At 36.1% G+C, this 14,042-nt stretch overlaps 1 protein-coding gene across 4 annotated transcripts; it reads right to left on the bottom strand.

Moving 5' to 3' along the window:
• Positions 1–9,174: 9,174 nt before the first annotated feature.
• On the bottom strand, positions 9,175–13,716 carry LOC137714157 (glutathione S-transferase zeta class). 4 transcript variants are annotated; one of them, XM_068453439.2, is made up of 11 exons: positions 13,488–13,716; positions 13,265–13,391; positions 13,103–13,159; positions 12,883–12,968; positions 12,692–12,763; positions 11,806–11,859; positions 11,636–11,711; positions 11,424–11,485; positions 10,641–10,697; positions 9,754–9,876; positions 9,175–9,607 (listed from the first exon to the last, which is right to left on the bottom strand). In XM_068453439.2, exons 1-10 carry the CDS (start codon positions 13,488–13,490, stop codon positions 9,775–9,777), a joined length of 696 nt encoding a protein of 231 aa, XP_068309540.1. In that variant the 5' UTR covers positions 13,491–13,716; the 3' UTR covers positions 9,175–9,607; positions 9,754–9,774. The 4 variants fall into 4 exon arrangements, with proteins under 4 accessions (XP_068309540.1, XP_068309545.1, XP_068309554.1 ...); XM_068453444.2 differs by having other exon boundaries at positions 13,265–13,379; positions 13,488–13,672; XM_068453453.2 differs by lacking the exon at positions 13,103–13,159 and having other exon boundaries at positions 13,488–13,694.
• Between the last annotated feature and the right edge of the window lie 326 nt (positions 13,717–14,042).

The raw sequence follows: 14,042 nt of genomic DNA, 5'->3' as shown, positions 1-14,042 counted from the left end.
TGCGAAGCACATGATCATTGCCTCTGTTGGGCTACTGGATCTTACCCAGTTTTGGGCCTGCTTCCTGACTCTTGGCCCGTGACATTCCAACCCATTTGTGGGCTTGGATCCCATTCTTTTTTATAATTTTTAAAAGCCCATTAGGGCTTTGGTCCAATGCTTTGGACCACCAATTATATTGCCTATTTTTTTAGGCCTTCTAGGTTTTAATTTTTTCGCCCAAACTTTAATTTTGGCCTAAAGTCCAAATAATTAATTCAATTATAATTATAGGCCCCTAAGATCTACTTGTATGTATTTGTTACATATTTTTTTATATACATGCGTTTGCTTGCACGTACTATGAACCTGAAGTTCATAAACTTTTCTCGAAAAAAATTAATTGAATGGTTTTAAGTTTTCGAACTTTTATGCATGTGACCGGTTCAATTAATTTTATTTCTAGGTAGGACTAGTAGAAAAGTTAGTTGTCTGGCTGATAGTGCAACCACACACACCGTTTTACGTGAACGCATCTATTTCACTAATTTCGTACCTAACAATGCACCTCTAACAACCCTCTCAAGCATCCAACATGATCGAAGGATACGGAAAGGCTTGTATAATGTTGTTCAATGACATTATTTTGACAATTCAAGAGGCACTTTATTCTCCACGTTCTAGAAGAATGTTCTTGAGCATTAAAGATATTTGAGACAATAATTAGACAATAACTACCACGATGAGACATATGGAGAAAACAAAGTTAAATTTATATGCATCACTTCCTACGAATATAGCCAGAAGCGTATTCTAAATAAGATGGAGCGTATCACGAGTGGTATGTACACTACAACCATACACCCTATAGAAAGCCACTATGTGGTTGGCCCTATCTCAAGGACCACGCACGAAATTACACTTTAGCATGATCATTTGGGACACCCTGGACAAACAGCGATACGCTGTATCCTCAAATCATCACACGGGCATCCACTAACCCGAAGTTTAGGTTCGATACAAGGAATCGCATGTCAAACCTGTTCTATGGGAAAACTTATTATTAAGCCTTCTTATGATAAGATTCATTTGAACCCTTCTATTTTTCTACAAAGGATTCAGGGGGACATTTATGGACTGATTCACCCTCCCTCCGGACCATTTAGGTATTTTATTGTATTGGTTGACGCTTCCACAGTTGGTCACACGTGTGCTTGTTGTCCACAAGGAACGTTGCCTTCTCCACAATGGTGGCTCAGATTAACAAAGTTAGGGCTTACCACCCTAATTATCCGATCAAATCTATTTGATTGGATAATGCTAGAGAATTCACATCTAAAACTTTTGATGACTATTGCATGTCGATTGGGGTTGAATTGAACATCATGTACCCTATGTTCACACCCAAAACGACCTGGCAGAGGTATTCATTAAGCGCTTACAAATGATTGCTCAATCATTGGTCATACGTACCAAGCTCCCAAATCGTTGGTTATACGTACCAAGCTCCCAATCGCTGCTTAAGGCCATGCAAAATTGCACACAGCCATGTTAGTCTGCCTGAGGCCTGTTACGACCCAACCATATAGCGTCTTTTAGTTGGTTACCAGATACGAAACCAACATATCGCATCTACGCGTTTTTGGTTTTGCAATTTATGTGCCGATTTCGCTGCCCTTACGTACAAAATGGGGCCTCATCAAAGGATGGGAATCTATGTCGGATATGAATCTCCTTTGATTATTCGTTACTTAGAACCTTTGACAGGTGATCTGTTTACCGCTCGTTTCGCGGATTGTCACTTCTATAAGACAATCTTCCTGTCGTTAGAATGAGATAAGAACGTCAACATGAACGACACGAATTATCGTGGACGACTCCCACTTTGTCTCATTTAGATCCCCGCACCGCTCAGTCTGAGATTGAAATGCAGCGCATATTAGATCTTCAGAGCATAGCTCAAAGCATGCCAAATACTTTCACCGATCTAGCATGAGTGACAAGATCACATATTCTAGCTGCGAATGTTCCTGCAAAGATGGATGTACCAAATGTAAGACAGACTTCACTCCTGGAAACCCAGGATGCCACTTTGGCCGATCATGTTGAGCGATGACATTGAACCTCGTTCCGTTAATGAATGTCGATGTAGAACCAATTGGTCAAACTAGAAACAAGCAATCCAAGTCGAACTCGATTTTCTTGCGAAACGTAAGGTGTTTGGACCTGTAGCTCCTACTCCTCTACATGTGAAGCTTGTTGGCTATAAAGGGGTTTTCGTTCGGAAGCGTAGTGAGAAGAACGAAATTGTGCATTACAAAGCTCATCTTGTTGCACGAGGCTTCTCACAATGCTTCGAGATTGACTATGATGAAACTTATTCACCCGTTATGGATGTGATTACTTTTCACTACCTTAACAGTTTGGTAGTTTCTGAAAAACTGAGTATGTAGCTAATGGACATAGTAACTGTGTATCTTTATAGGGATCTTGATACGAAAATCTATATGAAAGTTCCCAAATGACTTACATTGATTGGATCAAATATTTCCAAACCTTGAAACACACTCTCAATTTGGCTGAAGCGTTCACTCTACGGTTTGAAGCAATCCGAAACTTCAATGGATGCTTAGTTATCTCAGCCTTGACATTAATGAACAATACAGATACGCACACTAAATAGAAAGAAACTCATTTCCAATATAAGCTCAAATGACAAAAATTGATTTATATATTTAAAATATAAGCATCAAAGCTTCACAAATATAAATTAAAAAAGGTAGATAGCTAAATAGGCTTTGAACAAAAATGATGGCGTATAATTATATACCTCAAAACAGCATGGAACCAACTTCTTCCTTGAAAGATCGAAATTTATAAAATCTGCAAACAATGTAGATCAATTAACAACTTAGACACTTTCAAATTTGAAGAGCAAATCTAAAGAAATTTTAGCTAAATGACCAAAGACAGGCCCAAAAAAAAAAAAAAAAAGGAAATTTACAAATATGATGAATTACAAAACACACCTACTGAAAAATCTCACGTTTGTAAAGACTGGAAGCTTTTGCATGTTAACCCGTCTTAACCACTAACATTATCTCTTGTAATTACTCAAGCTATTATTCATCTATTTCATTGCTAACCCAAGCCCTAAAGGTGGAACCACCTGAAGTCAATACTTCAAGAGCTAAAAAGCAAGCATCAGTGTTCCTAAATTTTGATGCTTAAGATATATATTTGGTAATGGACTGATCCTTTTATGAGCATGTTTATTTACTAAACTTCTATGGTAATAAATTTGGTAAGTTTATTCATGCCACAACCTTGGTAACTACTGCATTCTATTTTGTCGACCCTTTTCAACTTGATATACACCCTCTGTTTTCCCCGCTCTCCCCTATTTATGATTTTAAATCTTGAGTTATGCACCCATCATACCTTGGATGCCTTTGGTTAAGATATTCAAATTTTAATCTTTATGGTACTTTAGGTATGCACTGGTGCAAAAAGTGAACAACAATCAAAACTGGTAGCGAGTAAGGTATTTGTTAAATGCTCACAGATTGGTATTAACATAGCAAAAAAAGATAGTGATATATGTGAGTTTTCATAAGTTTTGACTTGATTTTAAGCATTTTACATCTGGGGCAGAGTGATAGTGGGTAAGAATCAACTAAAAAATAAAGGAGAATCAAAAGTATTAAACACAAAATATTACATGGCAATGAGAATATATAAACACACACACAAAATATTACCTTCCAAAACATTCACCTCTCAGAAAGACCTTGAAATCCCCACAAAGTTGTCCATTGGTTGTTAGAAAGTTTCAAACACAGTATAGAGATTTGCATTATAATTTAGTTCGTACAATTAACAAAACTTAACAAAATTTTAAAATGGATAGACAAATACCTTAGTAATGGTTGATTTGGTGGCTGTTGTGTGAATGAATGGTTTGATCTCTATGCTTGTGTTGGATCTACATGCATATGAAAAATAAAATTAAAAAGTGCATCACACAAATACAGAAGCAACCAAGAAATGGAAAAACAACCTTGCAACATAGAGATATTCGAATGATGTGAAATGGAAAAAGAACCTGAAGGTGATTTGGTGAGAAGCAATTAGTAGGAAAGTATGAAGAAACACACAATGAGCACAGTGCAACCCCTTTATTTATAAAGACAGAAATCTGACTGTAACAGTGAACTGAACAGTGAACTAAACAATCTAAACTCCCAAATTTAAAAACAATAAACTTAAAAAGGAGTTTGAATTTTGTTTACCTATAAGCAAAGGGAAAAAAAATATCTGAAAAACACAAATATGAAGACAGTGTAATCCCTTAATTCACAAAGACTAAGAGCAAACCCTAATAGCTAAGTAAACAATATAAAATATCTATGATAGCATTAATGATAGAAAAAATATCTATGACAATTTTAATAAAGGGAATGGCTAATCAAATAGTAAACAACAATTAAAAACAATAAACTGAAAAAGAGTTAACCCTAAGATGAGCTAAACAATCTACAAAGATCTATGACAATTTTAATTAAAGAACAAAAAATTTGTAACAATTCTAAAACAGAAAAAGGATCAATGAGACAAAAAGTAATCAAGAAACAAACAAATTAAAGCAGTGGAAGACCCTAATTCACAAAAATAGAGACATAATCCTAGCACCCAACTCAACAATTTATAAACATCCATTACCATTTGAATGAAAGAACAAAATATAAATGAAATTTTTTACAAAGGAAATGGCAATTAGACACTAAATAATGAAAAAAAAAAGTGGTGCATTACCTTTTCAATCAATGGAGAAAATTGAAAACCCAGACCCTGCCATTCGTCCCTCACCCATCCTCTCCTCACCACCTCTATGCGTAACATGTTAACCCTAAAGAATACACACACCCATGCTTTCCACTCTGTATCTCTCTCCCTGCCCATCTCTCTCTCTAAAATGGGAGAAAATCCTATAGATCCTGACAGAGCACCTACCTAAATCTCTCTCTTTCAGTCCAAACCCATAGCTCCCATCTCTCTCTCCGAGTCAAAAATGGGAGCGATTGTCTCTCTCCAATTTGTCAGGCGTGATGTCCTCTTCCTCTTTCTCTTGCCGAGTCAAACATGAAATGCAGGGAACGGCTAAAAGAAGGTTTTTAAGCCTCAGTGGCAACTTTGTAAATTAAGTGAAAGTGGGTTAAAAGCATTCGAGTGGCAATTTTGTAAATAAACTGAAATTCAGGATGAACAATCAAGAACAATGCCAATTACAATGCTTTCTTTAGACTAAAGTAATGATCGTGAATTTGTAAAGACGAAAAACCTTTTTGACGCCAATTCGACATCAAACATCACTTCGATATCCAACAGCAAGTTTCCATTCAAAATTCAAAATTTCTATGAACCCCAATTGATCTTTTTGACAATCAAAAGCAAAAAATATTCAACAAACCACCAAACCATAAACGCACACACATATTCAACAATACGGTTTCAAATCCAGATAAACCCTAGACTAGAAAACCCTAACCCTAGAACAAGATTACAGTATCCAAACAAGAAAAATCCGAAGAAAACATGTACAAGGTGAAAAGTTTTACCTTCAAGCTACTTTGTTTTTGGAGTAGAAGGCACCCTTCTCTGGAGAGGATAGCAGCACACAAAGTCGCTCAAAATTTCTAGGGGTGAGATGAGATTTCCCAGGCTCTTTGGTATTTATAGGTCTCACCTTGAAATCCTCTAAAATCCACCAATACACTTAAATTTTTAAAGACTTCGAAAAAATCACAATTGAATACACAATTTGTAGGAATTTTTAAAGTCTCTAGAAATCTCAATTGAATACACCTATATTTCTAGAGACTTTTAAAAAGTGTTTATAATTCTCAATTGAATACACCTAAAACTTTTATGGAGTCTTTAAATTCCTAATTGAATATCCCTAGAATTATTTATTCCCTGAAACTCTCTCAAAATTCCAATTGAATACACCCCCTTCAATTTTACCCCAATCTTATACTTCAATTTCTTTCAAAATTTCTCCACAACACCACATTTGTTTTAAAATTCAAGTAAGTTTTTTAGTATTCTAATCTCAATTTGGTCTTGGTTGCTTGTTTTATTGTTGATTAATTGTTTTACAAAGTATAATATTTTATATACAAAAATTTAAGTTCTGTGAGGCTTTGCCTCACGCCTCAAGCCTAGGTGGGGGCTATCTATAGAATGCCTCGCCCACACCTCCGCCTTTTAATACATTGCTCTTAAGAGAATGAATGTTCGCTCAACCATTAAGCCTCCATACTTGGTTAGCTAGCGTAGGCATCCAAGGTTTATCGGCTGGTATCACCCTGATGCCTTGCATAATCTCTCTACTCCTACCCAACCCATCTTCTCTCTTCCTACCGGAAGTGATGGTTGTGGCACCGTTCAAAGAAATCCAGTGGTTGTCGTCTTACGTTTGACCCTCTCCATTGTTCCATGGCTTCCGCCGGCCCACCTTATTCCCTCCTTCCCTTCTTCCGCGTGTTCCACGTTGTTTCCTTAACTAATAATTTGAATTTTAGTTTTACCTAAACTTTTATGAAGATTGATCTAACATGCTGCCTGCCTGCATTTTTGAAGGGTGCATTTTTTGAGGGTATTCTGATAGGAGCATATTCATGCGACTTAAATGGCTTGTTCTCGTACATTTACGTTATGTTTCTTTAGTTATTTTAGTCCTTTATGCTTCTTTCGTGTGTTTTTAGGTTTATATGGCTAAGGAGGCAAAAAGATGCATTTTGGAGCATTTTGGAGCAAAATCGGACTTGGAATGGATAGCTTATGTTTGGAAAAAAAGGAATGGACGAAATTGAAGACCAAACTTATCACTTAACATATCATTCACTTATCACTTAACATATCATTCACTTATCACTTATCATATCATTCACTTATCACTTATCATAACCATACACTTATCACTTATCATACTCATAATCATCTACACATTTCAACCATTTAAACACATGCATTTCAACTCACATGCACACCCACCTCTTTCCACCTAATCCACATGCTTTCACAACCTAAAACACATGCACATTCACCCTAAACCAATCACATACACAACCTGCCATCATTACTACACCTTGCCGTGCATCCCATTCCACATTCCAGCTTTCCTTCTCTTTGCAGCCACACTTCCACATGCATTCCCTCTTTTCCTAGCTATTTTTCCATCATTATTTCAACCTAACATTCACCCACATGCACCCTTTAAACAAACCCAAACATGCAGCCACAAAAACTACACACTTTGCCGTGGCTTTCCCATCCCATTTCCAACAACTCCACATGCATTTCCAACCTAGCAATCCCTTTAATCATTCACTAACATTGCAGCCACATTTCCATCCACTTCCTAGCTGTCATGTTCCCTCTTATTTACCTATAAATAAGCATGCATTGCAGCCACAATTCATTCATTCCATTCACAACACAACACACAACACCAACACCAACCCTTGCCGTGCATCTCCTTCCATTTCTGTGCAGTTTTTATCCTCCATTGCAGCCACTCCATTCCACATACACCTAAAGCCCTAAACATCTCCTTAGACCTTGTGCTACAACAACGAGGAAGAGAAGAGTGCCTAAACGTTCATACAATTCAAGTTTGAGTTGTTGGAATGTTTAGGTGTTTCTTTGATTTCAATGTTTAAATTCAATTCTCTTTGTTTTGTACGTATGAGGAATGGAAGAGAAGAGTGCCTAAACGTTCATACAATTCAAGTTTGAGTTGTTGGAATGTTTAGGTGTTTCTTTGATTTCAAAGTTATGAGGAACTAAACCCCCTTTAGCTAGGGGGTGATTCGAAACTATGTTTATATTTGCAATATGAATTGATTAACTTTCGTTGGAATTTCATAAGTTGTGGATTCAATTTGTTTAACCATTTGATTGATAACTTATTTATGAATGTTTATTAAGAATGCGCGCTTAATTTTCATGCATGAATATGACGCTAGAATATAAGTGAGTTTCACCTAATCGTTATGAAATTATATTCATAAGTAGTGGAGGTTGCTTATAAACAATCGCGTTAAATGAATTCTTGGCACGAGTTTCATGCTCATCATAGTAACGAATGCCTCGTCAACACTTATAGTTTTCATAATGCTTAATGATCTTTGATTGTATCTTTATTGTGCTTTTCACGTAAAGGACTTTTGGAGAATGTTGTGAATTGCGTTGCGCAAACCCATCCAATTCATTAACTTAAAGGAGAACTTGACGGTTAATTTAAGCGGACCTAATTAACCCGGGGTGTTGAGTTTCATAATTTATCGAAAGACCAACTGAGAATCAATCTTGTATGCAAGTGTAACATGTGTGGAGAAGAACCCCTTGGCTATTCCATCATCCATATTTTCATCACATTCATATTTACGTTTTGCCTTTAATTACAATTTGTGCAATTTAATTTAATTTCGTATAAACCTAAATCCCCCTTTACTTTAATGTCAAATTAGTTAGAAATCAATTTAGTTTGTGTTTTTAAGAGTCTTGAGTCAAGTTACAACTTAATTTCGTCCAAATTTGTGTTTAGACTCAAAACTGCCCAGAAAGTGGTTTTTAGGCAGATTTGAGTGTATTTGTGCTGTTTTGAGTCTTTTAGTTTGTTTGAGTGTTTTAAAGTTTAGTTTTGCATTCTTTGAATCTAGTGTAGTGTTTTATATTGTGTTTTTACGTTTTTGAGTCAAATCCAAGTGATTAACAATCCCTCCTAATCCCCGGTCCAGAACAATCCTTACTTACATACTTACTACAATTGTCAAAAAGAGGGTTTAATTTGTGTGCGTATAATTCTCGCATCATATTCCCATCACTCTCTTCTCCTTTATTAAATTTGAGATGATTTTATCTTATTAGAGATTAGAGAATCTTCAATATCTCTCAGCCTGCATTGGAACCCCACGCAATCGTCAACGCAGCTTTATCACTACACAATACTGAACAACGCCATTGGCAACAGTATCCTCCCCATGGGACACTAGACACAAACCGAAATATAATTCAAGTCCACAATCCAGAAGACCCGAGAGATGGACGAATTGGAAGAACTTCATTTCATCCTGGGGTTGGGTTGGTGTAGTTGGGAATTCTTCCCTTGTTAAGAGCACGCACACAAAATCATTTAAATCATACACATGCGATTGCTAAACAACTGACAAGTCATTAAATCATTTAGCCAATGTATGTGTGTGTGTATATATATACACACCCGATTGCTAAACAACTGACAAGTCATTGTATCGAGAATACAGGAAGCTGTATCGTCCAAGTACATTTGATGTGTACTTCAAAAGACTGGTTTTACAGACATTCCAAACCATTACATCAGTCAACGTTTCAAACACAACATTCTACAGTTTCATCATTGTTCCATCATGGGATAATCCTTATTTGGACAGGACTAACACCTGAGTGATATACAACATTTCAAATGCCTCAACTCAGACCTTAATTGTCGACCCTTTATGCTGGACTTTGGGATGGACAAGCTTCATCTGATTTTAAAAAGGAAGTTTAAGAAGAATGGAACCGACGATTTCAAACAGGGTCCCTGAAGCACCAATCAACACAAAAGCAACAATAAGCATTCCGTTCGTATGGTGCCTCACATATACGTCAAATGCCAGATTTAACCAGAATATTAGATATATGCTATACTCTAACCAAGAGAGTAACTTAATAAATGTTAATTCAAACCTCTTCAACACAATTTTTTAACTATGGAGAAGGAGCATCCGGCTGCTTTTCTGGTATAGCATCTAGGAATGCCGGTATCTTTTTGTATGCCTCATGCAACCTGGCCAAAAGGGGGAACTGAGTCTGCACAAACATTGAGTATAAAGAAATTAATCAGAAGATGCAGATGGAGAATGCCACTTGAAAGTTGGACCATAAATTCTCAAAAAAGCAAGGGTAAGAGAAACCCCTTAGCTCAAACAAGCCAATTAAGAGATGAACAGAGACTTGCTACACTGAACACATCGATTAGACTTCAAATGTCAACCTAGGCCTTGAACTAGTAGAATTGAGTTCTTCGCACCAACCCACGTCAAAATTTCTAGCAAATGATACAAAGTCCCATATCAGGGAGAGAGAGATATGGTTATTCTAAGTTTACATATCGAGGGAGAAAGAAATATGAATGATGAGCTGTTTGTATTATTCTGAAGGAAAGAGACGTTTGTTGCACTCTCTGCATGTATCTTTTCTTAACCAAGTCCCTGTAAGTACCTTAGTTGTGGTAAACCTACCTTGATATATACCCCTAATTAATGAACACTACAATTTCCACTTCAATGTGAAAAGCTACCGTTCGTACCATAAGAACAGATATGAATGTCAAAAACGAGCTCTTACTGTTTCTTATGAAAAAAAATATAGCTAAAAATAGAAGAAAGACAGGTTGCTCCTGAAAGTTGGATCAGAAAGGAGCTTGATTTCTGACCAAAAGGACAACAACTTGATCATGTGATGAAAACATTACAACACCACAAAATCGGATAGTTTCCATCACCATGCGAATCAAGTGAATAAATGTTCATTTGCAACAGTTGTAACTTGCACAAGAATCGAATGGTAAGTACCATGTTTAGCTGGAACCTAATGGCTGCATAAACCTGGGGTGCCAGAAACAAATCTGCCTGCAAATATTTGTCAACATGTTAGAGATAAAGTAATTTCACACTAACACTTGTTCTGTGGACATTGCCGTGCAAACATGCTACTCAAATTTTAGGGTTCACGTAATGACTTTTTGAAAATCACTACACTTCCATAGATTTTCTAAAAATCTTCAATGAATACCACAAGACTTATATGGAATCTCTAAAAATTCTGATTGAATACCACAAAACTGCTATGGACTTTTCAAAAGTCTACATCATATACACCTAAACTTCTTTACTCCACCATCTTTTTTGTAAAACCCATCAATTTCCATATGCTCTCATACTTAATGGGACTTTTAGTACTTCTAGGAGTATTTGGGAGTCCTATTATAAGCCTATAAATATGTATATCTTTTGGTGCCTTGGTATGTCCTTTCTTCTCTCTTCACCTTCTATTATTCTTTATTTCTCTAGAATCACAGAAACCCCAAAACATTCATTCCCCATAAACTCTTCTGGTTACCCAAACCCAAACTTCCATCAATCTAAAACATACCATAATAAAAAATAAATAAAAAAAACCAGTACCCTCAGAGACCTGCCTCAAAAATGGATTTTTTGTGGTTAGACTCTAGTTTTTGAGTCAAATTATTTCAAAATGTTTCTATCAGTTTTCTTATTTTCCAACATAGAAAAGGATTGTGAGTCTTTTTCTGAAAAGGAAGAATAAAAGAAAAAGGACAAAATGAGCAAACAGACCATGTAAACTTCATCTCCAGTTGCATATTTTCCTGCATGGTTGTTCAGCAGTTCTTCAAGTGCTGAAAGACATGAAAGTATCACATAAATTATGATTTGATAAATCTTCCACATTTGGGGTGAGTTGGGGAATAGAGAAGCAAGTTTGAGGTGGAAATATCATTATATCTATTCTAGGGGAGGGATGAATTGATAGCCTTGTAAAATCATACCTGAAAAGCCTTTTCCAATATGAACTTTAACCCATTCAAGTTTCTCATCGGGACTAACTTTTTCTTCAATGTACTTCTGTAAGTTGGAAAAGCAGCAAAACAAGATCTATATCATTTAGGTTATAATAGTATCATGAGAAGTGAACTCAATATTTGATCCAGCTAATTACCAGTACAGCCAGATTTTGTAGAGGTTGTATGCTTGAGGAAACAATATTTGCAGCCTGCATATCAGGTGATAAGGGACATGCTAATAGCATTAGAATTTTGAACATACATTTAAGAATCTTACTATAACATAATTTAGATAAGTTATTTGGTCAGAATAATGAACATTCCACAGTTATAATTGGAAACTTAAATTACTAGTAATATATCCCACGGGCAGGGCATGATGCTTTTTCCTTAGTTGAATTAGCATCACTCAGTGTGCTAAACACAATATAGTACTAAGCACCACTACAGGTGAAATTAATTTTCCATTCCTCAAAATGACAGTAAAAGCAACTGATCCACATCATGTGTGTAGCCGTGTAGGCCATAGCGTACTCATCAGTGCAGTTCTGGGAAAGTTGCAAATGTTTTGCCAAGTCAAAAGGATAAAATTGGAAACCATAATATAACTAATGAACTCAGCCAATGATACTGAGGGTTGTCACAGGCACACTGACGACAATATCTTCATCAGTTACAACATTTGGCAGAGAGAGTAATTGAGCTGGGGTCCTCATGATCGGACGAGATGTATGGTTACCAATTGGCTAAGCCGTGGCCGCAACTTGTTAAGCATTTATGTTCTCATTGTGACATTAGCACAATTACTTGTATTGCACCAAGAAATTGAGTCACTCCGCCTATTTTAAAGGCATTGAGTGCATGATGCGCCCAATTAGTTCTAAATGGAAAAACATAGTATAACGGAAGGGGAGTTTTCAAGGACTATATGCATACATCTATTTTTGTTTGGTTTCTTTCTCCTTTGCATTGGTAATACTAATAGTTGAGAAAAGGAATGAACAATTAAAAGGAGAAGAGAAAGAAGCAGTTAGGCCTGACCTGGTAATTGATAGCTTTTTTCTGAAGATCGGGCGGTAACAATGGATGTTGCGGGTACTTTTCTTCTAAATACTAGATAAAGAAGAAGATTAATGCAATGCAATGGAATATTGGGTATTTGGAATTTGGATGGAGGAGAAGCAAGTAATAAGAAGATAAAGGAGAAAGTAGAAACAAGAGGTACCAATTACCATTAGGATGGCAAATGAGTCAGCAACAAGGGTGTCCCCATCCACAAGCACAGGCACATACCCGAGCGGATTCAGCTTTCTGAACTCTGCTTTTATTGCAACAATTTGCAATTTGCAAACAACCAAATTATAGTAAATAATTTAAACAGAATTACAACAAAAGAGTTAGGTGTTTGTCAATTGTCATAGGAGGGAGAGGGAGGGACTAAACTAAACTAACCCGGACTGAATTGCTCTCCCTTCAGTAGGTTTACAGCTTTGTACTCGTATTTCAACCCTAATTATTATTAATTCAGTACATAATAAATTATTGCATGAATGAACCAACAATTGAATGAATACTTACTTTTTTCTTTTAGAGAAAAAAGGGGAAAATTTTGACCTTTCAAGTTGAGAGCAATTCGAACACGGTAGGCGCAAGAGCTCCTCCAGTAGGAATAAAGCTTGAGTTGTTGATCGCCACTTTCGGTCGCCGCCTGCGCCTCCACCTCCACCTCCTGTGCTTCCATCTTATCATTTGTTATCATTTGTTAGGGTTATTGTTATCTATCAAATCAAATCAATCAACCGAATATTAATTAAACGCAGAAAAGAAATTCACTCACCATTTTGATAAATTAAACGCAGCAGAGCAGCATCAGCCTCAGCCCACCCTGAGTATTCAACTTTTGAGGTTTGACAGACAGATTATTCTATTACGTTTTGAGTTCTGACAGACAGATACCAAGGCGAGGATTGAGTTGAGCCACAGTTTGTTCTATTACTTTGACTTACTTTAGTTTCTCGCCGTTTGCGCTTTTGTTTTTGGGGATTGTTATTGCCACTCAAAATTTTTCATTTAACTTCCAAATTTTTTATATTTAAAAAGAAAAATATATTTGTAGGGAGTGTAGAATAAGAATTTTGAAGTGTCAATAACACTTTCATTTTTTTATAAATTAAGTACTTAAAACCTCAAAAAATTTAGGGGTGTAGTTAACTTTGATTTCAGAGGAATTTAATAGACCTTTTTAAGTGACATATTTTAAAGGATTTTAATAGATTCTACAATCTTATATGGATTTTGACAAATTTATATGGATTTCACTTATAGATTTCTATGGATTTGTATAAATTTTTTCATGAATTTCTCAGGACTTTTATCATGCCAATCAACATAG

This window comes from Pyrus communis, chromosome 15, assembly GCF_041283825.1.
Source record: "Pyrus communis isolate YQ-2024b chromosome 15, ASM4128382v1, whole genome shotgun sequence".
Taxonomy (NCBI): domain Eukaryota; kingdom Viridiplantae; phylum Streptophyta; class Magnoliopsida; order Rosales; family Rosaceae; genus Pyrus; species Pyrus communis.
The sequence above is the reverse complement of the archived record's forward strand: the minus strand, read 5'-3'. Positions and strand labels throughout refer to the sequence as shown.

What these genes read in the sequence shown, in the direction of transcription:
- LOC137714157 (XM_068453439.2), bottom strand. An exon ending in AATTGCTCTCAACTTGAAAG is followed by an intron (nt 13,160 to 13,264) that starts GTCAAAATTTTC and finishes AATAATAATTAG; the next exon opens with GGTTGAAATACGAGTACAAA. An exon ending in TTAGGTTCCAGCTAAACATG is followed by an intron (nt 9,877 to 10,640) that starts GTACTTACCATT and finishes ATGTTTGTGCAG; the next exon opens with ACTCAGTTCCCCCTTTTGGC.